General features: G+C 33.4%; 1 protein-coding gene across 2 annotated transcripts in view; it reads right to left on the minus strand.

Annotated features, from left to right (window-relative positions):
• Positions 1 to 26,982, minus strand: part of LOC126837960 (rho GTPase-activating protein 7) — a 98,292-nt gene that overhangs the window by 38,068 nt on the left and 33,242 nt on the right. For both annotated transcript variants that reach the window (XM_050571997.1, XM_050571996.1), the window contains 6 exons: positions 16,159 to 16,249; positions 11,198 to 11,432; positions 10,340 to 10,590; positions 9,985 to 10,276; positions 7,550 to 7,884; positions 7,322 to 7,364 (listed from right to left, as the gene is read on the minus strand). In XM_050571997.1, coding sequence (XP_050427954.1) covers positions 7,322 to 7,364; positions 7,550 to 7,884; positions 9,985 to 10,276; positions 10,340 to 10,590; positions 11,198 to 11,432; positions 16,159 to 16,233 — 1,231 coding nt within the window. In that variant the 5' untranslated portion in view covers positions 16,234 to 16,249. The remainder of the gene's footprint in view (positions 1 to 7,321; positions 7,365 to 7,549; positions 7,885 to 9,984; positions 10,277 to 10,339; positions 10,591 to 11,197; positions 11,433 to 16,158; positions 16,250 to 26,982) is intronic.

A 26,982-nucleotide genomic window follows, 5' to 3' on the forward strand; every position in this document is an offset into this window, starting at 1 on the left:
TATTTGCCCGAATCAGAGCCAAAGTGTATTGGATTTTTGTAAGACCACTAAAAATGTTCACAGTAACTAGAAGGAAACGTTATCTACCGCTCAATTTACTAATATTTAATAATTTATTGAAATATATATACTAAACAAAAAAAAATTCATTCACACAAAAAAACAAATATTATGAATAAAATATATGAAAATTTACAATTAATCGACGGTTTGCCTGGAGTATAATATTATAATATGTTGTAGGCTGTTGCTAGGTTTCAACTATCAAAGTAATAAAAAAAAAAATCAGTTTTTATTGTACCCACCTACTGTATTAGTTACCATGCAATAAGGAAAACTATACTAGTTGAACATTTTAAACGATATCGGCTTGGGATACTTACAACAGTTTATGTGTGTGTGTGTGTGTGTGTACAGGGTGTCTCAAAAAGGTGAATTTTCTTGTGAATATATTTTTTTATTAAAATAAATTTTGTTTTTGGACGATTCGCCAGAACAAAAGTATAAACTTAAATTTGTCAAATATTTGTGGAACACCCTGTATATGTGTATATATATATATACCATTGCTGCTTACAACGAAATCGTTCACACCTGTTGTGTGTGACTTCCCATATGTGGCCATGGTGTTTAAACGCGGTTAAACGACCGTGCGGGTTTTTTAATATGATAATTCTCAGCCGGTGATTTATGATATATATATATATATATATTTTTTGAACACCGAAAATCGCGCAAAAAAAAATAAAAAACCGTTTTTTTAGAACTATTTTTTTCAAGAGACCATAAACGTTACGAGGGCGGCCGTCCGTGGTCGGTAATATTGTAATAATAATATTCTGTTTTCGTGCACAGATTTCAGACGGTGTATTGTTTTTTCTGTTTGTAAAAAATAATATAATTTTTTTCCATATCGACAATGAGTCACTGTGGCGGGCGTCGCTATCGTGGGTACAATTAATCGACTTGTTTTTGAAAATAAAAAAAAAATATCGAATATGAAGAAAACAAATCAATCAGTTAGTCAATTGGTATATAGGAATTGAACAATTCACATGTATATTATGTTGGCAACGTTTAGAAAAACCAATCAAACATGTTCAGTCAATTCTATAGAATACATTTTCGTAGATTTCATTTTATAATATTATAAATACCTGTTGAATCAGGCCAATCAGTGGTAAAAAAACCGAACAGCAAAATTTGTTAACTGAAATCAAATTAATTTTAAGTACTTGGGTTTGGGACTATCGTTGTTTCGACTAATCGGGAACAATTCCTCGAGGCTCGAATCATGATACTTAAGATAATGAGAAGAATCAGATTAGAATAAAACGCCAACGATCATGTTTGTCTTGAATAATAATGTATATGCAGACGTTCCACTTCACAATTAACGTTTACAATTATTATTATTTATACTGTACACACAAGAATAATTTATGCAACTTCAATGGTACTACACTCATAATATCTAGGTATACCACATATTAAAAACCTTGGTAGTGATTTTATTTTCTCGAGTTAATAGCTTTTGACAGTAGATACGATTTAACGGCATTAACCGAGACATTCGATTCAAAAATTAATTTCCACAACGTTAGGTCAATAGTTAGGGTTACTCGACTAGGGTAAACTCGAATATCAGAAGAACATATTTTAGAATATAACGCCTTGTATGGGGCAGTGGTGATGTGTATAGTTTGTTCCACAGAAAATAATACAATATCCTCACAAGACAAAAAGTAAAGATGGTGTCAATTGAATTACTGCTATAGCGGGGCAAACGTCACGCAGTTCATAAAGTAATAATTGGGTTAACAGCCGAATTTAGCGAATCCTTTTATTGTGAGATGTTCGTGATACAATTGTGTGCCGAGTTCTTTGATAAACTGCTTATAATATACGGTTTAAAGGATCAAAACTAATATTGTTTCCAGAACAAAAGGAACGGCGGAAAAATGATTAATGGTTCGCCGTGTCGTCATTAAAACGGTTTTTAGATAAACACAATGATGTTGTTCAGAACTGTACAGGATTTATAAGTCTGGCCTAGTTAAATAATAATAATAAAAAAAAATATGATCATAATAAGACCTCTAATTGACAAAATCCGTTCATCGGTTTCATAGATCAGCTTGGTTAAAGAAAAGTTTAGCTGATATTGACAAGGTTATACATTGTTTAAAACTTAAATCAATTATTTGTTTAATTCACATTTCCATCTGCTCCACAAGCTCTTTCTGATGAGCTTAGAATCAACTTTCTGCCTCTTAGAGATGAGATCTTTTAGTGAGATAAGAGTGTCTTATCAGTGATTAGAGAAGCTTATCGGTGTAAATAACGCGTCATCTTAGTGATAAGAAGTTGTGATAACAAACGGCTCCCTCTTATCGGTGATAAGAGGAAGAGGAGTGATAACAGGAGGACGTAAACGTACTACTCGTTCTAGATTTGTTTATTATTAAACACATTGAATTTGTAATATTGTGCAACATAAAATGTGTTACATACGATATTGTAGTAAGTGGGCTCATCTCATTAAATATAATACAAGCACAATATCGTCCAAGCTATTTCGAGGCTCTTTTTGCATGGAGACATCATTAGCACAGATCAGCTTAGTGATTACTGTAGAAAATCATGTAGGCGACACGCGTTATCGTCAGCTTTATAGTGAATAATAATGTTCTATGCATAAACTATAGATTAAGAGCGCTCCATTTGCCATGGAAAATATTTGTGCAAACCATTAGGCTGTGAAATAAAAAAATCAAGCAAATGTAGCGTTAAAAAAACACATTTGGGTATATTCTAAATATATTATGGTAATGATCGGATTCCTCATACGTTACATATAAAAAAAACTAGAAAATCATCATTAAAAAAAAAAACCCAATGTGTATTTTCATAATATATTTTTTTTAGATTAATAAATTTAAAACGCACGCGGTATACAAATAGAACGAAAACAAATATAATAATATGTTTCAGCACGCGCTACATGCGTATCTAAATTGATAAAATAAACAAAAAATTAATAATTGCAAAGATGTGTTGTTACCAATGATCAAATTTAAAAAAAAATCCATATGAGTTTCATTTTTTTTTTTAATAAGTGTGTACAAAAATATATACTTATAAAAGAAGAAAATTATCCACATTATATTTCAATCCGTGAAAAAGCTCGAACACATTCAAAGTAAAAAAAAAGACATGTTTATTTGTATTAATTAAGAAAACATTAGGATACAAGTGATTGACTTTATTTTAATATCGATAAAATATTTAGATCTGATTCTAACGGCCGAATTAAAATATATATATATATATTTAGGTTTAAAACTGTAAATAAAATGTGTTGAAAATCAGTGAAAAAAAAAAATGATATTATAGCTCAAGTTTTTGAAAAAATCTGAAAAAAATGTCATCAATAATCTCATAATGATTTCTCCAAAGAACATACGAATAGTCCATGGATGAAGCCGATACATCCCCAACAAGTTAAGGGTTAAGAACAGCAGCTATTCTGCACACACACAGCTATTGTGATGGACAAAATAAAAAACGAATGACTACATTCTAATATTAATATTGTTATGCAGAACCGTTACCGACCTGCGATTTTCTTTTCCCGCATTTTCCGCCAGTGCTTCTCGGACCGGCCCAAGGTCCAGGGCTTATCGAATTTAACGCTGAAACTGCGGAAGAACTTGAAACCCGCGACCGTGTCCATTTTGGCCTCGGCTTTCACAAGACCGGACATTTGTTTTTCCATTTACAATCACAAAATATTATACCGCCAAAACATATCCGGTCGCGGTCCACCGCGGACGGCTGTGGCGCGAACAGCGCGGTTCTGCATGTCGACGCTGCGGCCTAAAGGCGACTATGTGCACCGCCCCACGGTGGCGACAACATTGGCAGCACAGCAGTTAGGTATAGCAGGTGCTGCCCATGCGTTAAACGCCGTTGTCGAAAGCTCAACGCCGAAGTTCCATTCAGCAAAAGCTGTGCTTTTAAATTCCGAATGGAAAGAAAAAAAAAATTCACCGCCACTGCCAGTGGTAAGTCCTCTGTAGTCCGTCCTAACACTTCGCTGCATGAATTTTTTTATTTTTATGAAAAAATTAGCAACGATTAATATTATAATAGAAAATGTATATTATTGTCATTTTTATACGTGTTTACTGGACTGTTCTGATAAAACCCGTTTTGAAAATCGACAGTTCAGTTATTTTCCCTACAGATAGCGATGTAACAAAATCTAACTTAATCTAACCTAACCTAACCTACCTAACCTAACCAAACCAAACCAACCTAACCTAACCTAACCATAATCAATAAATGATGTCAATATAAATAACCTAATGCACATGCTATCTCAAATATCTTAAATATCGAGTGACTTAAAAAAAAAAAAAATCATCGTTTGAAATTAAATAAAGTTAGGTATATATTTTATATCTTTGCACACACCGTCGCTGGTTGTACACATAATTTTCCTTTAAACCTACGTTTTACATAGACCATATTATATTAATATACTTTGCTCCCTTTGTTCAATATCTAAATAACACAGTATTGAATAAATTCTATTCTGTTATCTAAACAAACATCTAGATAAAACACTATTCGAATAAAAGTTGTTCGAATAATTAAAAAAAATAACAATACTATTCGATTAATATGTTTTTTCTTATGAAAAATTATTCGAATAACTAACCAGTTTGTAAAATACGCTTTTTTTTAAGTAATTATTTTAATATATTTGAAAAACATTTTGTGTTTCACAAAGATACCTATTATGGCAAATTAAATAACTTTTGTTCTAGCGCATATTTTTTCAAGGTAGACAAATAAAAAAATAACTTTATCGCACTTCATCCAATAACTTACAAAGTAATTATCCCGAACTGGTTATCGACCAGTCAACATTATCAGAAAATTATTCTTAATAGAATGTATTCTTAATAAAAAATAAGTTAAATTGTAAAACAGCTGAGAGCAATAAAAACCGTGCAATAAAAAACACCATGTTTATAGCACAAATTAGTATTAATGTAAAAAAAAAAACAAATTTTTATTCGAATGAATTGTAAAAAAAATGATAAATTAAATTTAAATTATTTTGTTTTGATTTTATAAATTGTGGACAAATTAATTGAACGACGTTTCATTGGAATAGATTGAAAAACAATTATTATTCCAATCATGTTTTATTGGAATGATAATTTGCACAACTCAAATACATCTAAGATTTGTATCACAACAACAAACAAAACGACAAGCAACAGATAGCCGTTCTTGTGTACGAAAACAGAACGACTAAACGATTATTAGCCACGGAGGATTTCAGTGATAAATTAATAGAGATAATAATAAAAAATAAGAGTTTGTCGGTCAACGCCGTCGGCAGTTCAACGACTTGGCCAAGCACTTAAAAATAATAATTTGCGTTCTTTTTTTAATAATAATTATCGATGCCAACAAAATATTGCACTCGGCCAATACATATGGCTAAATAGTTGTTTTCATACGATTGTTTAGTGCGCGGTTTTTTTTTTAAATATATTACATCACTACACTACATTCGAAACGATCTCGTTTTGGTGGAAAATAATATTGAATCAGTCTCAGCACCACCAACCATTTGTTTTAATATTTTACTTCACTCCCTGGTCAGGTTAGGTTTGGTTAGGTTTGGTTAGATTAGTAAGGTTTGGTTAGGTTTGGTTAGGTTAGCAGCCATTGTGTGTGGCGATTTCATCGAAAGTAAACAATGCCACCTGTATCATGGAAAAGTATTCCATGGTACATATTGAAATGTCAGGTTAAGCGATGATAACACCTTGGTGTATTTGATAAATTAAAGAAATGTCAGGTTAGCTGATGATAACAGCTTCCATCATGTATTAATGTTTGATAAATCATAGAAAAAACAATAATAAATATCATGGAAAAAACAATAACTGTCGCGACAAAATGGCAGCCGACTATTAATATAGGAAAAACCGCGACGCGGGTTCTTAAAACAATATTTTTACACACAAACGCGCATTGACATGTCTTGAATACTTGAAAACACCTAAACAAAAAAACGGTCGCCGAATTTTTATGTATGTTTTCCATTAAAGAAAGAACCAACGCCAATGTACAACAAACCGCAACACTGGCGTTCGGAAGCATCGGGGATTTGGTTAACGCGGTTTGACTTTAAAATACATAAACACACGGTGCTCATATACTTTATTATGCTCGGCGGTCAACTGTATTTTATTACTCTTTGGCGGTTACAATAATATATATTATTAAACGTGTTTACGACCCGACACATTTGCCGGATAGTCTCCTAGAACCGCAGCAATAAAAACGGAATTGGCCTCCGACCGACCAATCCTAGACAAACGTTGTTTTGTGTTCTTTTTTCGCCATTTTTCGACTTAGTCAATCACTATTTCGGGGCCTTGTCCAACAATGTCACAACGCAGAAAACACAGAGACACAATAGAGAGCAGCGAGTCTGCAGGAGCTGTTCCTGAACCATTATTTGTATTGTTAAAGTTTACAATTAAATTTCAACATAGGCGAGTGTTTGTTTCTAAACACTATACAACACATTTAAATAAAACCATGATATGAACTAACATACACTAGCTTGTATATACCATAGTGAAGTAAACAAAAGGTCTAAAGCCAGTATGACCACACGAAAGAAAAAAAAATCTTCATTGTTGAACGGTTGGTACTCTGTATGATAAAGTAAAAAAAGTTTTCACCATTTATCTTAAAATGTTCTTTTTTTTTCAAGATACTGTTATCATTGATATCTTATCACCACGACATGTTGAACGATATTTTTTTTCCTTCTGACCAGGCAGAACTCGGACTTTAGTCCTTCTGTTTGCGTCACATTAAAACTACTATGGCCACCCATTTGGTTGATACCAAAACGGTGCGTATAGTGTTGTCACAGATTGAATAAAACCAGATAGTGGACTTAACAAAAAATAAAATAAAAAAATTTAAACAAACTTTTACAGGTTAGTGTGACCAAAAAATGAAAAAAAAAAGCCGTTCTGCTTTTACAGTGTGGTCAAAGAAATGTTGTCAGACATCTGTAATGTTGTCACCATCAACCATCGTTGATAAACTACTTGTTATCAGTATTTCTTATCAGTCGACGTTATCATTGTAAATTGTGTGTGCAATAATATTTTCGGCACTACAGTTTGGCACTACTGCGTTCAGTTCGAACCAATCAAAAAGCACTATCTGGTATTATTCAATCTGCGGCGTTAAGCCAAGGAAAACGACTTACCTGCTAGATACCGGTCCGAATGGCATCTGGGCTGCTTCCAATCCTTTAACAAACAACACACAATTGACTTTGTTTAGTTGTTACTATATTTTAATACATATACCGTGTTATTATTGCACGGTTAGGTTAGGATAGGTTTGGTTAGGTTTGGTTAGGTTTGGTTAGGTTTGGTTAGGTTTGGTAGGTTAGGTTAGATTTGGTTAGGTTAGGTTAGGTGTGTGTGCTTACCGGAGAAGACGGGTCGTTGCTGTTCTTGGGCAGCGTTTTGGCGCAGGACTTGATCAAATGAGGAGCGGAGGAGCTTTTGCATGCCAATTCTGTAGACAAGTCACCGGCACCGCCATTGAGCGAGATAGCACTGGGGCTGGGCAGCTGGTACGGGATCTTCTCGGACGATTGACTTTCGCTGGTCAAAGGCAAACGGTTAGGCCTGGAAGGTTTGTCGGCGACACTGGTACACTGGTCTTTGGGCGCCCACGCGGTCTTGGTCGACGCACACCTGTCCGCGTGTCTCCTCTGGAGTCGCTCCCACGTCTCTTTCTTTCGACATTTCTGGTTGCCAGCTAAACACACACACAAACGATAATATTTTTATTATCATCATCATCACTACAGCCCGTCTATATATTATGATCCAAGGCTCATCCTACACGGTATACGACGTTCGTGTATACTTAATATTATTATACTATAATGGCCAGGACCAGTGCGGTTTTTTATCCGTAGGTATGTCTACTATACCGCGAACGCCTATTAATCACACCTATACGTCTATTAATGTTATTTTTTAATATATATATAAAATAAACGGATTTAATACGCAAAAATGTCGTAAGCGGTTTTCAAAGAAAAATACACAGCAAAAGTGGGAGAGATTTTTGAGACTATAATAAACAATAGATACTCTATGTGTGTCTTGCGTGGAATGCATTCTAAATTATCTATTTTCAAAATAAAATATAAAAATTAATTAAAAAAAATATATCATTTCACGTGTCTTGTATTAATTAAAAACTACAAGATCGTAGAATTTGTTAACCGAAGATCCAATCACAATGCAATTGAACTTAGGATGATTGAAAAAGGTCCGAATCTCTTCGAAAAATTTAAATCTGATCGCTCTAAGTTGGTGTAATTTTGTCAGGCTTGTAAAAGGTTTATTTTAGGTGTAAAATAAACCAAAGTATCTGCGCTGTAATTGGAACAGTTCAAAATAAAATAAAAAAAACATGATTCTAAAAATTCTTATAAAAATAAAACAGAAAGCGGACGACTTGTACGTCTGTCGGTGACGTAGGGATTATTAAGAAAACAAAAAAAGCTACATCAAAATATTATATAGGTGTCCTACTTGAGAACATATTTTCTGGAATTAGGACTCCGTGAGAAAAACTGCCATCAATCTCTGTCCACAAATAAATACAACTGACCTACTAAACGCAAACGTTATTCATAGCGACGGTCCAATTATTATCACAAAAAAAATGTTATTTTCGTGGAAACCGTTTTTGAACTTTTTACGTTTCTTTTTAGGTAATTTTGCTAAGTAGTGCTACTGAGAAAACGGAATTCGTTCTTCTTAGCCCGTAACACAATAATAATAATAATAACGACGATGATAATAATACATCAAAACCGCGAAACAGCTACTGCGAAACATCATGTTTTTTTTTTGTAGATTTCAAGTATAATATATTTTTACATAAAACTAAAATTAGAAACCTGCACAACGGCCGGCTGGCAAAGTTGTGTTTTTTTATTAATCCCTTAGGGCTTAATCGTGGACGTCATGCCACCTTATTTATTAAGTCAGGTATATTTTCGCAAAAATCTTCTTTAAAGGTTAAACCGTGATGTGTAATTATCAGTTTTGTTAGATTATTTTCCTAGCCGGTAGTTAATTAAACAATATTAAAGTGCACTTATTGTATTAGTTATGCTTTTATAAGTGTTGTAATTCATTAGTAGTAAGACGACATAGTATTTAAGCAACTATTTTCAGAACAAAACTAGATTCTATGTACCTCAAATTTTAGTTTTAGTAAATAGTAACGCGGTTCTGATAAAAAAAAAACACAAAATTGAGTATCTATCCCACAGATAAACATAATAAACTAGATTGCTAGTTTAATGATAAGAACGGAAGTCGACGTCCGCCATTTTTGTGCATTTGTGTGTTATCAACTTGACTTGTAATATTGTTACAAACAGATGATCATGTGATAAGGTTCTAATTATTCCCACAAGGTTCGTCTTGGCTTTTATCATTATTATTATTTTTCGTCTTAAGAATTAATAAAACTGTTACGTGTAATAAAAATGAGCTAACGTGACAGATTAAATACAACACCAGATGTGGTTAAACTAGATTGCTAGCTGGTGATAAGAATGGAAGACGACGTCCGCCATTTTTGTGTGATTGTGTGTTATCAACTTGACTTGTAATTGTTATAAACAGTGATAACAGTTACAAACATGTGACGAGGTTGTTATTCCCACAAAGATGGTAACTTCAATTATCTCAATTGGCGGCAAGTACATTTCTATCAATCTAGTTTATTATATAAAAAAACGAAAACAAATTTAATTGGGAAATTCAGGAGTTTTCGGTGGGAATTCCGAATCCTATCGTCTACCACGGCTGGATAATTGTGCATACTTACATTTTGAGTAACGGTGGTGTGGTGGCGATGCCGTTCCTATGCCGGATTCGGGTTCGTCGGATCTGCCCGGCGGAGTGACCGACGACGAACCGGTGGAAGACCCGCAACTGATGGGTTGATCGGCCGCGGAGTCATCGGTGGAACTGCAAGGGGTCCTGGCTTCCTCCTCGGCCGAGGAGCAATTGCCAGAACGGTCGTCGGAGAGCCAAGTGAAACTAGACGACCTGCTGCAAGTCGGTGAAGTCTGCGTGGCCGCTTCCAGCTGAGCCCCGTCGCTGTTTTGGCGCTCCAACTGTGTGCGATGAACACAAGAAGTTGTAACGGGGCAACTTGGTTGGAGGTAACAACTACTTACTTGTTTGCGCTGTTGGGCTATGATGGTTTGGAAACGGTTGAGAGACGAACTGCGAACCGGTGCCGGCGGTGTGTCCAAAACTTTGACTTTGAGCAGTACGGCCGACCTGTCATCGTAACAGCCGGGCAGCTGATGGATTTTACCTCGATCCGATGATCTGGATCTTGATCGTTTCCGCTTGGTAGGCGACAAACGGTATCGCATGGTATTCGAATAGCGGCCACAGCTGTCTCCGGAATTGACGTCACCGTCTAAAAGCCGAAAACAGTATTGTTATGATGATGTCGAAACAGTAATAATTATTGTAAATTAGAATCCACACACACACACAGCTATGCTAACTTTAATTAAAAAGTCCCAAAGAGATAAGGTTGTGTAGACTGTGATAAAGTTGAACAAAACAGAAGAAGCGGTAGCAGAAACTGTATACTGATCAAGGACAATATCAAAGGAGGATGGCTTAACCCTTTAGTGCATGTAAGCGCATGTATGCATTAGGTTATTTATATTGATATTATTGATTGTGGTTAGGTTTGGTTAGGTTAGATAAGGTTAGGTTTGGTGAGGTTAGGTTAGGTTAGGTTAGGTTAGGTTAGGTTAGATTTTGTTAGATCGCTATCTGCAGGGAAAATAACTGAACTATCGATTTTCAAAACGAGTTTTATCAATAGAGTGCAGTAAACACATAAAAATGGCATAATATATTATATATTTTTTTATTATGATATTAATCGTTCCTAATTTTTTTTTATAAAAAAAAAAAATGCATGCAGTGAAAGGTTAAGGCGGTGTGTGTGATTATCTTAAACTCACAGTACATAATAGTATAAGTTATAAACAGCAACGGGTGATACTAACTTGTCGTCACTTGGGCGCATGCTTGGCAAATGATCCGTTCGGGTATCTGTAGTTCTAGGATGACGTCGTCGAAACCACCCCGGAAATCGTTTGCCGAGTAACGGTGCTTGTCCGGGTAACAACAAGTGTCTTTGGCATTATCGCTTTGCCCCGGAGGCCAGTTGTTGGCCGTGAGTTTCCCGGGCGGTTCCGGCTTGCTTCCGGGCCACTGGTCGAACACTTCATCGAGCTCCTCCTGTACGCAGAAAGATTAGGAGAACTTTTATGAAAAATTTGCTTAAACTTTTATACAATAGCTTTTGCACACAAGTACACCAACGACGGTGGCGGCGTTCAGTGTCGTCCGGACGGGTTGGAAACACTAAGAGAAGTACGGATTATCACTGCAATTATTACTATAATAATATTATTATACTCAATCTAATCAAACGCAGGAGGTGCTAAAATGTAGTATCATCTACAACAGCTCCTTCGGGGCATTTCTATGAACCCAAGTCTCGAAATCGGATCACACACACGAGGGTCTCGACCGTACTTGGGCAAACTTAAACCGCAAATTTTTTTTTGGAAATAACGTCGGTAGTACAACACAGGCGGGTTCGGTTATTCGACTGCCGATGCTAGTTTGGTAACTGCTGTGGTGCCGGCGGTGCTGGTTTCGCATAGTGGGAAGTCGTATGACCATATCGGTTATAGCTGTCGCCGTGTCCGTATATTATACCTACGGTAAGGCCTACGTGCCTTCAGTGTGTATATATATATATATCTATAAAATATATAGTAAAGTCCGGCCTTGTCACACAATTGGCACATTTACCGGTTTTATTATTATTATTTTTTTTTAACAAAAATTATGTATTATAGGTACCTCCAAAACCATCACCAGGAAATCGAAAAGTCTGGAAAAAGGTCTGATTACTCTCCAGTGTAGAAAATTCCATTACCAATGTATAATGGAGTTTCCGAACCAGGTACACGGTATAATGGACTTCTGAAGAAGATTAACGACGGCCTCAGGCGCGACCCAGTTGTTGTTTGAATTATGTAAAACGGTATTGTTGTACACACTCTTTCTCACTGTTTCTATCTTTCTTGTACAATTGATCTTTTCTTTTCTTTCTATTTTTTTTGTAACGTGTAATTATGGTTTAGTTTCACCCGTTTAAAGTACACTATGTTCAATGCCAATCAATAAGGTATAGTTCAAACTCTAAATTAAGATTTAATTGCCTCTAATTTACTCCTTAGAAAAGGGCTCAGTGGAAACCTCTCAAAGGAATTGGAAGTAGGCGGTTTTTTAAGGAGTTTTATTTAAGCAGTGTTAAAAAAAAAAAGAGAAAAAGTGGTGTCAATTAGATTTCCGGTTAAGTTGTGAAAGGTTTAAGGTTTATTTTAACAATTTATACAATTTTTTCCATAAGTGAATGTCGTTTTGGTTTATTTTACACCTAAAAGCCTGACAAACTTACTGAGCTACTTAGAATGATTAGATTACAATATTGTCAAGAGATTCGAGTTTTCTGACTATTTTACTGGGTTGTGTAGGAAACCACTTATCAGTTGAGAAAATTCAGTTGCTTGTAATTAAAGTGTAATTAAATTTGAAAATTTGTCTATTAAAGAACCCTAGTAAAAAAATTCAAACCTAGAGCTTATTACAATATGCTCTAAAATGTTGTGAATATAATAAACAGTATAATCATATCCGGTGTTTCTACGCGCATTGCGAGCTACAAATATTAAATATTAGCGATAAAAATTTCCTGTTTACACGGTTAAAAATGTGATAACACTAACCGCCAACTGTCAAGGACTGTGGTAAATATATGATACAATATTACAGCTGTAAAAGTGTGATTTACCTACTTTTTATTGGGGGGAGGGGGCTTCTCCTTAGTAACGTTAAAGTTTGTTAACCTAACCTAACCTAACCGAGACAACGCTTGAAAGAGTTAAAAAAAGAAAAAGTTCCCAACCATTCTGCGGCTTGGTTCAATAAACTACCTACCATTTGGGTATGACTTCTGATCTAAAGACTTAAACTAACTGTCTATAAAAACAGTAGCTTCTCATCTCCATAATTCTGGTAATGTCTTCACTTATCTCCTTAATAATAATAGCTATGCAGGTACAATATAGGCCCAATAAAAGGGCACGGCCATTCATATCAACTTCAATCGATGGTATCGAAATTACACAAATCCAATCAAGTATTATAATATTGTAAGTTATATTGCACTATGTAAAATAATATGCAACTGCAATTATTAATATCGTTTTATTTCTTTTCAAACGACCGTTTTGTACAGTAAATAGCAATTAAACGGTTTTCAACGCTATAAATCTATATATATATATATATATATATATATATATATATATATATATATGGCGTACCTTCTTTTGTTCGCTGTGTAGATTTATTGTACGTTTAATATTATGTTGTGCCAGTCATAAAATAGATAATAACATATAATATGCGGTAAAAATATTCATTGCCGTTCTATCGGCATTATCTAATTAGTTGTCAATTAATTAAAATACATATTGTATATGTTATTTTTTTAAATTACAAAACCATCTGTTTTACAACCACAATTTACCTGTTGTCGCGAGATTAATTGCCAACAAAAGAAGCGATGAAGTGATCACACTTGTTTTTTAATCTGTTTATATTTTACTCCATTGTGATAAAAATAGCGCGTTGCTTATTATGTCCAAAGTGACAGAACGCTTGTTTTTAATCACCTAGCATAAAATATAATAATTTATCCTTCTTTATGTTTGTCACACAGTGAGAATACATAAGAAGAGTTTCTTGTTTTGTTTGAGATTCAGTTAAATATAATTAAACGTTCTTAGTAATTTGCAAGCTCTGTTTAAACAACATTCTTGTTCCGCGTATAATCCAAGACAAATTTTGCAACGCAATAATTTTCTCCGAACAAAATACAACTTTTGAATATAATATTATTTGACGAGGAGTGCAAAGACCGTTTAAAGTTGTGCTTATCTTAAATATAAACCCGTGTAAGAAATACAATATTACATGTACCTACAATTTGAACGATGCAAATATCAATTTATCTCTCTGTCATCTTTACTTTGTGTAGCTGATGTCTTTAGTTAGACTTTACTTTTAAACAGTCACAATACGGGTATAGATATATAATATTATTACACTGTTAAAGAAACGGTTTATTTTTAAATAAATATTTTTACATAGCCAATAAAACATTTACATTCATACTGGAACAATACACGCTTTCATACAAGGCAAGTGTGTTTGAAAAGTAAGTCATAATGTTATCTGCAGCCATGTTGTGTACACAATTTTCATGGAAAGTAAAATTGCCACGTTTCTTTTTCATGATAACACAGCCGTATATTTGATAAGTCGTGGAAAAAAATCAATAACTATCATGGAAAAAAGTCTTAAGAGCATCCACACTTCATACAGATAGGTACATCAATGGATATGTCTTGCAATTTAGGTTTTCTAGTCCACTATCTTTATTAATTCACCTCCATAAGACATATCCTTGTCAAAAAAGACAATACTAATAACTATTCACAAAATGGCGACACAAAGGGTATATTTCATAAACAATGCCGTACTGTGGGCATATCATATTGAGTTTAGTGATTTGAACATTTGAAAACGTGTACTCCTTCCACAGTAAGAACCCATATTAAAAGAGCCGGCCATTTATATCATTTTTATCAGCATAGTTATTCTATTTAGTTATTACTTTACGGTTTCGAACACATCAGTCATTGTTCATTGTGGTTGCTCTGTGAAGTACCCACTTAGAAAGTGCACGGCAGAATAAAGAAATAAAAAATAAATATTCCTTAAAAGCACAACAGCTATGGAATTGTCGCTTGTTCCTGAACGGTTTTCTTATTTATTTACACATTGTCCACATGTGCTTACAGTGCTTACAGCTATTATATTATTATACATAATTACTATTACATTATGCTATTGTTGAAAACGCTTTACGAAATAAAATTATACCAGTTACGCTGTTTGTTGCGCAATCAAATTATTTTTTACTGGATTTTCAATAATTGTATTTCCAACATGATTAATATGACTACAGTTAATCACGATATTTATAATACAAGCTAATAGTTTTCCTCGATCAATTTATCACTTGTGCGGTTGCAATATTGATTTGAGATGTCTATATATTGTTTGTTTATTTTTTTTATTTCATTAATACATTGTTCTGTGGCCGTCACAGATTTGTACCATTATACTGGACAAGTGTTTTCGTCGATTTAAAGTTTTGGTAAACTTTAAAACTGACATCCAATCAGACTTGAATTGATTAAAATAAATGTATTCATTTCTACAATAACGATCTCGATGAGAACTTGCATCAAGCAAAGCCAGAAACAAATGGTTTATTATTTGTATATTTTTATTTTAATTGTTTTTTTTTATCACCATACCACAATATTAAACCTTTCTGGCGTGAAAACATTATTCATAATATGTGTTTTGAGTTTATTTAATAGTCCTCTTCGCAAAATATTTTTCTTTTACAACTGTTTAATAAAAACATACTTAAACGTACATAACTTTTTTTGGTAAAATTAGATACCCAAAATGGGTCGGCTAATTTTGTTTATAAAACATAAAAGTGCGACGCGCCGTACAATAAGCAGATAGTCAACTTTTTATACACATAAAAACGTCACCTTTTTTTACTATTCCTAGTAGGCAACTATAATTGCATGTTAGACAAGTGTTCAACGGGTATAATGGTAAAACCTGTAATATTCTTGAATTTTTGATAAATTCAAAAAAAATTGTCTTAACGAAGTAGATGTGTAGGTAGAAAATACAACAAGTTTAAAAAAAATAGCCTTAAGTATCTCCTAGAGTATATTGTATACATATATACTGCACGAGTAATTGTATACAAAATAATTTGGAAATTCATACTCACAGCCACTTTTTCCAGATAGGTTTCCATTTCCCTGTATGGATCATAATGGTTGACTGTGATCTCTTCTGTTGCCATCGCTGCGCCTGATGTCCTGCAAACAAACACACACACAACAGAATTAATATTTGTTTTCCATGTTTTAATAATAATATATTTCGAGCAAAACACAATGAACAAACAAATTTTTTGTAATATTGGGATTTTTTTAAAAAAATTGTTATAGGTATGTACTAATAAAACTATACCAAAATTATGACATCATAGTTTAATTTTTTTTTCACCGCATCGTTGGCATATTTTTTTAGCCAAACATCCATACCGAGTTAACGCACAACCGCATTTTAACAAAACATCCAGTCATGTGAACCCGAATCTGAATCTAATATTAATAATAAAATAAAGCTAACCTACTTTCACGCAATGATTCATAATATAATTCTTTGCATTGCAAGCGATTTGCTATTATTACCAATTTACAAAAAATTTAATAATAAAAAAACTGTAGAAAGTATTATAGCGGTTTTTTTTCAACGCAAGTATTTCGCAAACCACAATTGGAGTTCAAAAACAAACGTTTGAATTTGCAAACACATTTTAGGAATGCCGAATTTCCAAATTTTCATCATTTTGCCCTAACAAGCGAGTATAGTTATTTTCAAATAAGTTTAAATGTTTTAGGCTGAACTTTAAAAGCGGTATAAAAAAATTGGTCAACTAAATACATTTGTATAATAAAAAAAAACATTTTTTTCATCACATTACATTATCATAATATTTTATCCACAATGAAACTTATAATTAATCGTTACTAGGCTTATAATTAAAAACACACATAATATTATGTTTAATTATTTACATACATAACCTACTTATTTTTTTTTTTATGGCTTCCATGCTGAGCTGAGAAGGTGTTTTTATTTATTTTTGTGTTTGTATCATCTAAGCCACTTAACTGATTTCTTCTGTGTAGCAATCTTGTAGACCAGAAATCGTACCTGAAAGGTACTTTATTGGGTCAAAAATTTTAAAAAAATTCAACCCTTCCCCTAAAAAAATAGAGAAAAACGCCCCAAAAAGAAAGGTTAAGTACCTTTTTGACCGTAGTCAATTTCCAAGTTGCTATGTGTGAGTGAATCAAAACATGTCAACAGGCAATACAATTATTTGTATTATATTGTCAAGTACTTTATGTGGGTAACTATGTCAATATATTTTTTTAGACAGACCATCAACCCTAATAGTAAAAAATCAGTCTTAAGCACATAATAATCGAAGGGGTGAGTGGATAAATGTGTTAACTGTAATTTTTTGTAAAATAGTTTTTAGTTTGAATAGTTATAAAAAACATTGAATGAATGTAATTGTTAGGAAAATGTTACACAATCCAGCAAAATATTTTAATAATTGAATGTAAACAAATGAAAGCAGTTCCAAACATTTGAATAGAACATATTGACTAAAATGTTGCCTCCTGAACAGTTATGCTAGGTTAGGTTAGGTTAGGTTTACAGTGAATAGGTACAGTTATAGGCGAACAGCATTGCAATTGTCAGTTAACACCTTTATCCACTTATCCCTACAATTGTCATTAGGTGCAATGCTTTTATCGATAATTGTATTTTTATCTGTGACCTCCCTTACTTACTCACTTAGGTATAATATTTTCTTGCTGTGCCGGCTTACACTGTGCTCGGTTTGGACTGAACTGATTTGGACCTTTATATCTCACCGAGTTAACCAGTTTTTAATAATTAATTTTAAAGTAATTAGATTTTGAAAGTTAGGATAGGAGGGGAAAAGTGGTCGAGCAATGTGCGCAGTTAAACAAATTTAAATGTATATAATGTAACTATAACTATTGATTTATATAACTGACGAATTATAATTAATTTAAAAAAAAATTAATTTATACCTATTTCATATTTTAGTATTTTAATTTTTTTCTTTAATTAAAATACATTTGCATCTACAGTATTGTCTACATTAACAATCTTTTAAATTCGTTTCTTATTTCTTCATAATTTAAAGTACTATCATGTTGCGGAATTAGAAAAAATTATAAATGTATGAAATAAATTTTATACATTCAAATAAATTGTATATACAATAATAATGAACACCGCCGATCCGGAGTGGAATCCAATCAGCGACAACCGTCACCTGTCGGCCTTTATATAACACATAATACTATGCACACACACGAGTATTTTTTTTAAATTTATTGTTACTTGCATTCTACAACATAGTATTAAAGCTAGCCTATCAGAGTTGTTGCGGGCACAGCTTGTACATATAATAGCTATACAAATGATAACGTCCTAGCTGTGCCAGATGAAGAAAAAAATATACCAATTAAGTCTTAGTCAGGAGCTTGATAAACAGCGTCCTAGTCATGTATGAACACACTTAGATCTGTACAGTAAGAAATAAAATTTCATGTTAGCAACTTTAACACCTTGTTGTGAATGGGAAAAAATGATAAAAAATTGACAAGGTAAATTAACGATGGTAAAATGATTTGAATTTGAAAAAAAAGTCTGTGTGTATTACAAATCTTATAAACGCTTAATTTTGTAATTGTCTATAAAACTACATGAGAAAGAACGTTGATTCTGAGCTCATCAGAAAGAGCTTGTCAAAAAGATATAATAACATAATATCAAAATGAAGTAAGTTGAGTGTGGTAACCTATTTCCAGGCAAGGGATAAGTCCAAAAGTTTATTTTTTAAGGATAAGACACTCGTTTACTTGTACTTGGAAAAAAGGTTTTAATAATATTTTTATGAAACGTTTATGTATACTTACATTTTGTATTCACTTTATAAAGTATAAAGAAGACTATATTCAATTTAGGTTATTCCAGTGCTTAAGTAACTTTTGCGCAAGTATTTTTTTTGTTTTTTTACATTATTTTAGAGCCGTCCGACGAAATTGTTTACCACCGCTGTTATAAAAATCCATTTATCCGTTCTGCATAATAATGAACCGAGTGTATAAATATACACGGGATTGACCTGTCTACTGTAATATTATTAGGTTCCTTTGTCTTGGCTTTTATCATTTTTATTATTTTTCGCCTTAAGAAATAATATGACTGTATTATGCTAATATTTAAAGAAAATAAACGGCACTTGAATAAAAATGAGCTAAAATAAAAGATTGAATAAAACCGGATGTGATTGTGTGCTATCAACTTAACTTGTAATAATTGTTATAAACAGTGATAACAGTTATAAACATGTGATAAGGTTCTAATTCCCACAAAGATGGCGGCAGGTTCTGTTCTACAGTGTGGTCAAAGAAATGTTATCCGCCATCTTTAATGTTATCACCAACGGCAATCGTTGATAACTACTTGCTATCAGTATTTCTTATCAGTTTACGTTATTATTGTAAATGGCGTGTACAATATTTTCCGAACTATAATGTGGCTCTAATTCAAAAATCGTTATTTGAAAATCTATTGTTTCTCACTATGGTGTACACTGTCTGGTTTTATTTAATCTGAGCTAAAATACTACAAACCAATTTGACGTCGTTGTTCTGATAAATTAACACAAATCGACCGTTCAAAATAATATGTCTAGCCTAACGAATGGAAGGTCTGAAACAAATTAACAAATACTTCAATTGGCTACATCGACGATTCAATTTAATAGAATTGCTGGTCACAATAAACGATTTGTTTTTTTGCCTGTGTGTGAAAGAGGTTATAATAAAGTATTCGAATTGAGTTCAAAACCAAACGTTACAATGTATAATTGACTATGGAGTCAAGCGGGGTAATGAGAAAATGAAGGACATTTATCAAGTCCCAAAACAAAGACGTTCAGAAAATCATCTGTTCATAAGTCCATGTCTTTCCTTCAAAAAAAAAAAAGATTGATTGTTTATCTCTCGGCTTTTGATTTATTCTTATTTTTGTATATTTTCATAATTTCTTTTGACATCGTCTACCGTTTCTTTTGTTATAACTTTAGTCATTCTTTTGTTTATATCATTGCAAAAAATCTGATTTTTCGGTTCTAGCCTTTTTGTGTTAATTACCTTTCTGTCAGACCGTTATTATTATTTTTTTTTGTTGAAAAAAACCCTTTTATCTCTCTTATTTATACAAACCATAGCCGTAGTACTAGTCTGTAGTACTTAATGTAGTTATTCCATACACCAATACTGGAATATTGTCACTAGTCCAGTGTCTTATAGATTATACATACAGATTTCATATGATCAAACTTGTTTATCTTTTGGTAAATTTTCATATTCATATTAATAGTTTTTGTATTTATCCCAAAAAAAGGGCGTTACTATTTTGCTTACACTTTATATTGATTTATCTTTAATACATTTTTATCTGGTAGTTAAAACCTATCAATTTTGAAACAAAGGTCTGGAAAAATAGTATGAAGTAAGCAAAAAGTAGCCCCTTTTTGCTTACTTCATACTATTTTTGCTGCAGTGTGACCAAAATGAAGAAATTACATTTTTTCTGGTGAAAATATGTTTTAATTTGCTCCACTACAGCAACCATGTGATACAAAACATATTGCTTATCAGTTATATAATATGAAATATGAATTTATCTATTTATCCGTAAGGATTATGCTGAGCGGTGTTTATTGACTTGTAAAAAAAAAGTATTTATGTGGATTTGTGGTGGTCACACTGTGGCTGAGTACTAGGCTTTATAATACTATGATGTTATAGCTGTATATTATATTTTTACTTAATGCCGTGGTGATAATTGTGGATTTTTTTTTTTTTGAGAACGTCAATCTCGAACAAATGTTTATCAAGCTTAAGTAAAGTTCAATAAAGATAAAAAAGGACAATAAAACCCCATATGTTTTTTTTTGCAAATGAACGTTGAACCTGTTGTTACCTAATTCGTGTTATTACACCTAATGCGTTTTATTAACTCTATTGTCTTTTTTTTTATTGCACGTGTAAATGACGTCAGGTTTTTGCACTTATTATATATTTTATGACATACATCCGTCAACACACCCCATAACGATATTGCTGGGCCATATAATAGTTACAATACACCGTACAGACCATGCAATAAGACTTCACGATTTTGCTTGTATACTTCTTGTGCTTCACGTGATGGCCGGACGACGAATTTAATGATGGCCTGGCTATTTAATTATTCCAATTTATTTGCCATAAATGACCTGAACGGTTTTTTTTTTCATTCACATTCCAAACGATAAAAGTTACCAACTAACAAACCAACTATGCCTCACAGACTCGATATGACGTTTCTTTTAGATCCTAACCAGATTCTAACTTCAATCGTTTATCGCAGCCGTTTGTTTCGTTTTATTTCACTTTGTTTACAAATAAACAGTGTGAAAGTTCCAAAAAAATGGTTTCAAATAGTTAAGTTTAAACTTTAGACTAGCTATTACATTTTAATATCTTTCAAATGGACTGGGTGTATATTAAATAGGCTAGGTATGACTCCATTTACCAACAGCTTTTTACAAAATTCCCTTCTCTTTTACTTTGTTTTCTTAGTAATATTCGGTTGGTATGTCGAGATTTAGATGTTAAGAGACTTATTGATCTATTAAAATTTCAACTTAAAACATTTGACAAACAAAACTGTATAAAATTGATCCTTTCGGGAAAGATTGAAGAATTTCTGATAAAACTGATCGTTATAAAACAAATTTATTGATATAGATAGTTTTATAAAAAGAAAATGGTAAATGATTACATTTAATTTTAAACGCCAAACCTAACCAAACCTAACCTACCTTAACCTAACCTAACCAAACCTGACCTACCTTAACCTAATCTTAGTATTACTAGCTTCTGACTATTTGAATTTCTGGTCTTTTATAAGTATTGAACAAATTTTTTAATATCTATTTATGAAAACAATAACATATATTATATTATAATTTAAACTGCAGTGTTGTCTGAGTACATTGCTGTCGATACTAATTGTCTGTTATCTGTGTCTGTAAAAGCAGTAATTAATTTTAACTGTTATCTGCGTTTAGTTTGCAAAACACAGCAGTGATATTTTGTGTCGCAATTCATAAATGGCGTTCGTTATACAAAAACACGTTTTAACGAACCGCATTGCGCGCTACATATAAATCTTGTGCACACCGAATGATTATAATTAATATTTATCATTGATCGTATCTTAACACAAGTTGCCAGAAAAATATCATTTGGCAAATTCCCTCAAGCGCGCGTTAAGTACTGTTGCACGATTTCGAAACCAAATCGTGCTTGTACACAACCTTGGAACATTAACAACTGTTATTTATTCATTTTGTTTTAAATTTTATATTTATGTTATTATTGTTTAACGGACCTAACTCGAATTACCCACACTCAATTCGTTCAAAATAGTTTTTTAAGATTTAAGCATGGTAATTTTCCATGTCCAGATTTACAGTATTAGGTTTGTAAGAAATGATTATTGGAATATTGTCTTTGTGATTTTAGATTTGGTAAAATATGTGTAAAAAAATATGACACCCATGTAATGTTATAGTATTAAAACATTTGATGAGATTTTTCCCATGGCTTATACTTTAAGACCAGAGAGATCTAGGCATAGTGGAGAAGGGGAGAACGCACACCTATTAATTATTACAACTAAAACTGACAAAAACACTTTCTAACAAACGCTCCTATGCGAATCAGTAATGTTAGAAATACAAATAAAAGCGATTAAAAGTAAAAGCGTTTAATTAAATTAAAATAACGTGCACAAACAATATAATATGGACTTACACGGAGAACGCTGGAGAAGAAAATGTAAAGCATGGCATTCATTTAAAACGTATTAACTGGTACAATAGTATATTTTATCCTATTTGATTATTATAATATTATAAGAATTCTCAAAAAAATCAATAAAAGGAAGTATAACATAAATGTTATTCTTCTTACAATAATAAGCCAGAAGTAACGTATGATAATATTAAATCTGTAAATTACTCATTCGTTTAAATTCCAACACAAGTGCAGCATTTGTAAGATTGCTCCGGATGTCTTCAATATCAGCCAAATACCATAGTAAATGGTTGATGTTTTTTTTACCGTCCATTTCAAGTCCAGACGTATCGTCTATTTCCATATCATGTGACATGGGCTCGTTCCCAATGTATGATCCGGAAGTGAACGCACTATTTCATCGTCTATTGCACCGGACGATTGTTTTTGCATTCCCAAATAATATTGTTCCACTTGGATTACACGAATAAGTGCATTTTTATCGACCGGAGTGGAGTGGTGAAATTCACCTTGGAAGCACTGTTGGAAATTATCGACAATCATTTCATAAACTCGAAATATTTCCACCGGGACAAAATCAGTGCCTAAAACAGTCAAATCTTTCAGTATTCTACTCACATTGGAACGATATAGCGGGTAATTGGTGTCCGATGAACTTGTTATAATGATCGTTTTTAGATATTCATAGACTATAAACACAATCGCTTTGATCACGATCAATTGACACTTGCAAAGGTATTTCGGATTGATGTTGTCTTTCACGATACCGACAATTTTCGTTAATGTTGTGTAACCGCCTTCCCACGAAACGCTTAGTTCGTGCATCATTGATAAACCGTTATCGCTATCCGACGAAGCCTTCTCTAAGATGGCATTCATTGACAAATTGTGTATCGTATAATCGTCCCTGTTGATTTTGGATTTGACAACTACAAATTTGTTACAATTGCTTACAACAATTCTATCGATGCATTTCAACAGCTGTGTATTGTCGTTTTGGCCCATAAAGCTGGCACATCGATTGTGTATCTTAGTTTTAGTGTCCTTTGTATGTTCCTCGCGAGACGATGATTTCGAGCAGCTGTGTGCCGTGTAATGTTCAATTAGGTTCGTGATAAAACGATGATGTCTTCTTAACACATTAAATTTGGAAACCATCCTATTTAAGTCTACGGATTTGTGTTCCGTTAGCGGTACATCGGTATAGAGCAGATCGCCGTTGCTTAAATATAGCTTCATTGCCAAAATCGAGTCAAGTATTTGGCGACTGGCATTGTTAAACGGACGAGTCGATTGCAATGAGTTTAGAAGGGAAAACAGCGTATGGTCGAGTGTGTCTTCTATCGAAATGATTGATCCTATCAGGGAGGTAAAACATGATTGTATTGGCTTGGCCGTTTGCAAATTGCCTACATCGGATAGTAATGCTTCACACTGTGTTATTATGTAATCGGCAAGTATAAAATGAACGACAACGGTATCAGAAAACTGACAATTTTTCTCTTTTAACCGTTGCAAGATTGGGACCACTTGCTTTACGCGTTCTTCATTTGAACTACGAGGAAGCCGCATCATACTACTGTCGTACGGCAAAAAACCTACTTCTTCATACTCATAATCGCACAACATTTGATTGATCTCTTTAACTGTTTTTATTTCAGGTTCTACGGCTAGTAAATCTTGGGGGAAATGTTTCAAAATATCCGTCAACGCTTCCAAGTTTTCAAGTTTTTCATGTTTAATACAGATTTTAATTTCACTAGGGCCAACTGCTAAACCTTCGAAAATACCGTCAGCTGCGTTGCTGATTGCAAAGGCGTTTGGACTTATCGTGTTTTGATATATCACTTGTCTCAATTTCACATGTAACAATCCGGGAAAATTAAAACGTTTTAAAACATCAATAGCATTTGACACACACGTTTTTGTGACTGAACTCATTGTACACTGGTTTTTCGCTGACGTTTCGAATATTTGACCAATCAAATAGAAAACCGTCGAGACTATGCTCTGGAAAACTATTGTCTGGCTTTGTGTGATGATCTCTGAACGAAAGTCGGCTCGATGAGCCACAAGCAGGTCTCCAAATGGGCTGTTTACATCTGGGTCATGATCTAACCGGATTGCCGAGACATTGGGCATAAACAGTGTGCTCGGATCTAAGTGCTCGCGTTTAAAGTATGTTTCTGGTAAGTTAAATTCGTTCAGAATTTCGTGATTACTGCGAAGGTCAACCGGTCGTCGATTCAATTGATCCAAGTCGAACGCCGACCACGAACAGTTTAGCACAGCAAAAGCCTCGATCAAATTTACCGTATACAACTTCATGTTGATGAAATTTTTGAAGAATTTCTCCTCGACTGGCGTGTCTACGTTTGCTGACGTGCCGTCTTCGATACTGTTGACATACAAGTGAAACGACATGAAGGCGTTCAGCACGTTTTTGTCGGCTCTTACGTTGAATATTTTTGTATAATTCAACGCCGTCGTTAACATTGGAACACCGTAATTTGCGTGCAATGATTTCAGCTGAATTTTTACATCGTCCCAACATTTGCGTTTTTTCGGTGCTCCCTTCAGGAGCCTACATCCGTCAAAATCTTTTTCTGCCGTTCGTATGAAATCCGATAATTTTGACGAATACAAACAACACAACGCAGTAAAAGACATTTGGGCTACGTCACCACTGTTGCCAATCCATTTCTTTGGGTCCTCGCCGAACGTCTTACTGAGAGATGTGATTTCGCCGTTTTTCCATATGTCGACATCCTTGAGAATGGCTATGCCGGGTATTTGATTTAATAAACGGTCGTCTCCCGTCACTTTGTCTTTTGCCGTTGTAGTCGAAGGAAATGAAAAAATAGTACATAATAATATTACCTGGACCATAGACGAAGACGCCGCCATTTTGATAAATCTTCACTGCAACGGTTTTCTCTGTTAATAAACCTGATATAGTAAATGCGTTGGACAATTTTTTCTCTGATAAACAATACTTGTTTGACTAAAGTCACTACGCGTAGTGCTACGAAAGACTTCTGTTTGGTTTTTTTTTATTTGGTAAACAACTCTACCGGCAAAACATTTCAATGTGTATTGATCAAGACACGACAGTGTCAGAAAAACAGTAAACCAAGTATACCGTATAAACAGAAAGAAATATATTGTTTTTCATAAAATTTGAAAACGTGTGCTGTTGTTGAGCAAAATAAATGTACATTTGACACCTTTGAAGTTTTACTATTTGTTTTATAGTTTGAAAATGTATGATATCGGTCTAGTATACCTTAATTGTACAGGAATGCCATTACCATATGGCTAGGTAGTATATGGGTCTCTGTGGCAGAAAAGGTAACTAATTTTGGCTTCAATTGATAAGCGTTATCACCAAACCTATTCTAACTGATAAGAGATAACACTTTGTGACTACTCGCCTATGAGTAAAACTTTTCGGCAAAAACTTGCTGTTTAACGCTTGTGTTTTAATTATTGTTTTTTATTCTCATTTCAAATATTAATCCATCCCAATATAATAACTGATAATTTAAATATTTTAACGGTGAGAAGAAAACGATAATTTTAATCATTCTACATTTGAACATAATAATTTATGTTTTTTTTTTTTTACATAACACCGTTCACGAGATCTATATCAACCGTTGTATGTATTTTTCAAAGTTTCACTCGCTGCCATAAGCATCTGGCGTCACACTTAACACGTGTGTAAATTCGTCAAAACTGTTTTCGAACAATAAAATATAGCTAGGTATAGTCTATGCGTGTGGATTTTTCAAAATTAAACAACTCTGAACTGTATAAAACAAATTGTACGGCCTTTTTTCAATATAAATATATATTATAAAAAATACATACATACCGTTTATACAGGGTGATATCCATATATGATGTAAGACACACGATATTTCTCAAACAGTTTGTTGTAGGGAAAAGCGACTATTAACGATTTCACGCCAGAAATTCCACATGTCCACTGACATGGGCAAAGTGAAAGAGCTGTCTGTTGCCAATAGGAGAAACAATCAAATTGTTCTCAGACG

The sequence above is a fragment of the Adelges cooleyi genome, unplaced genomic scaffold, assembly GCF_023614345.1.
Source record: "Adelges cooleyi isolate 19-005CV unplaced genomic scaffold, UGA_ACOO_1.1 ACOO_flye_CR_arks_rails_tigmint_CR_PRNA_30, whole genome shotgun sequence".
NCBI classification, from domain to species: Eukaryota; Metazoa; Arthropoda; class Insecta; order Hemiptera; family Adelgidae; genus Adelges; species Adelges cooleyi.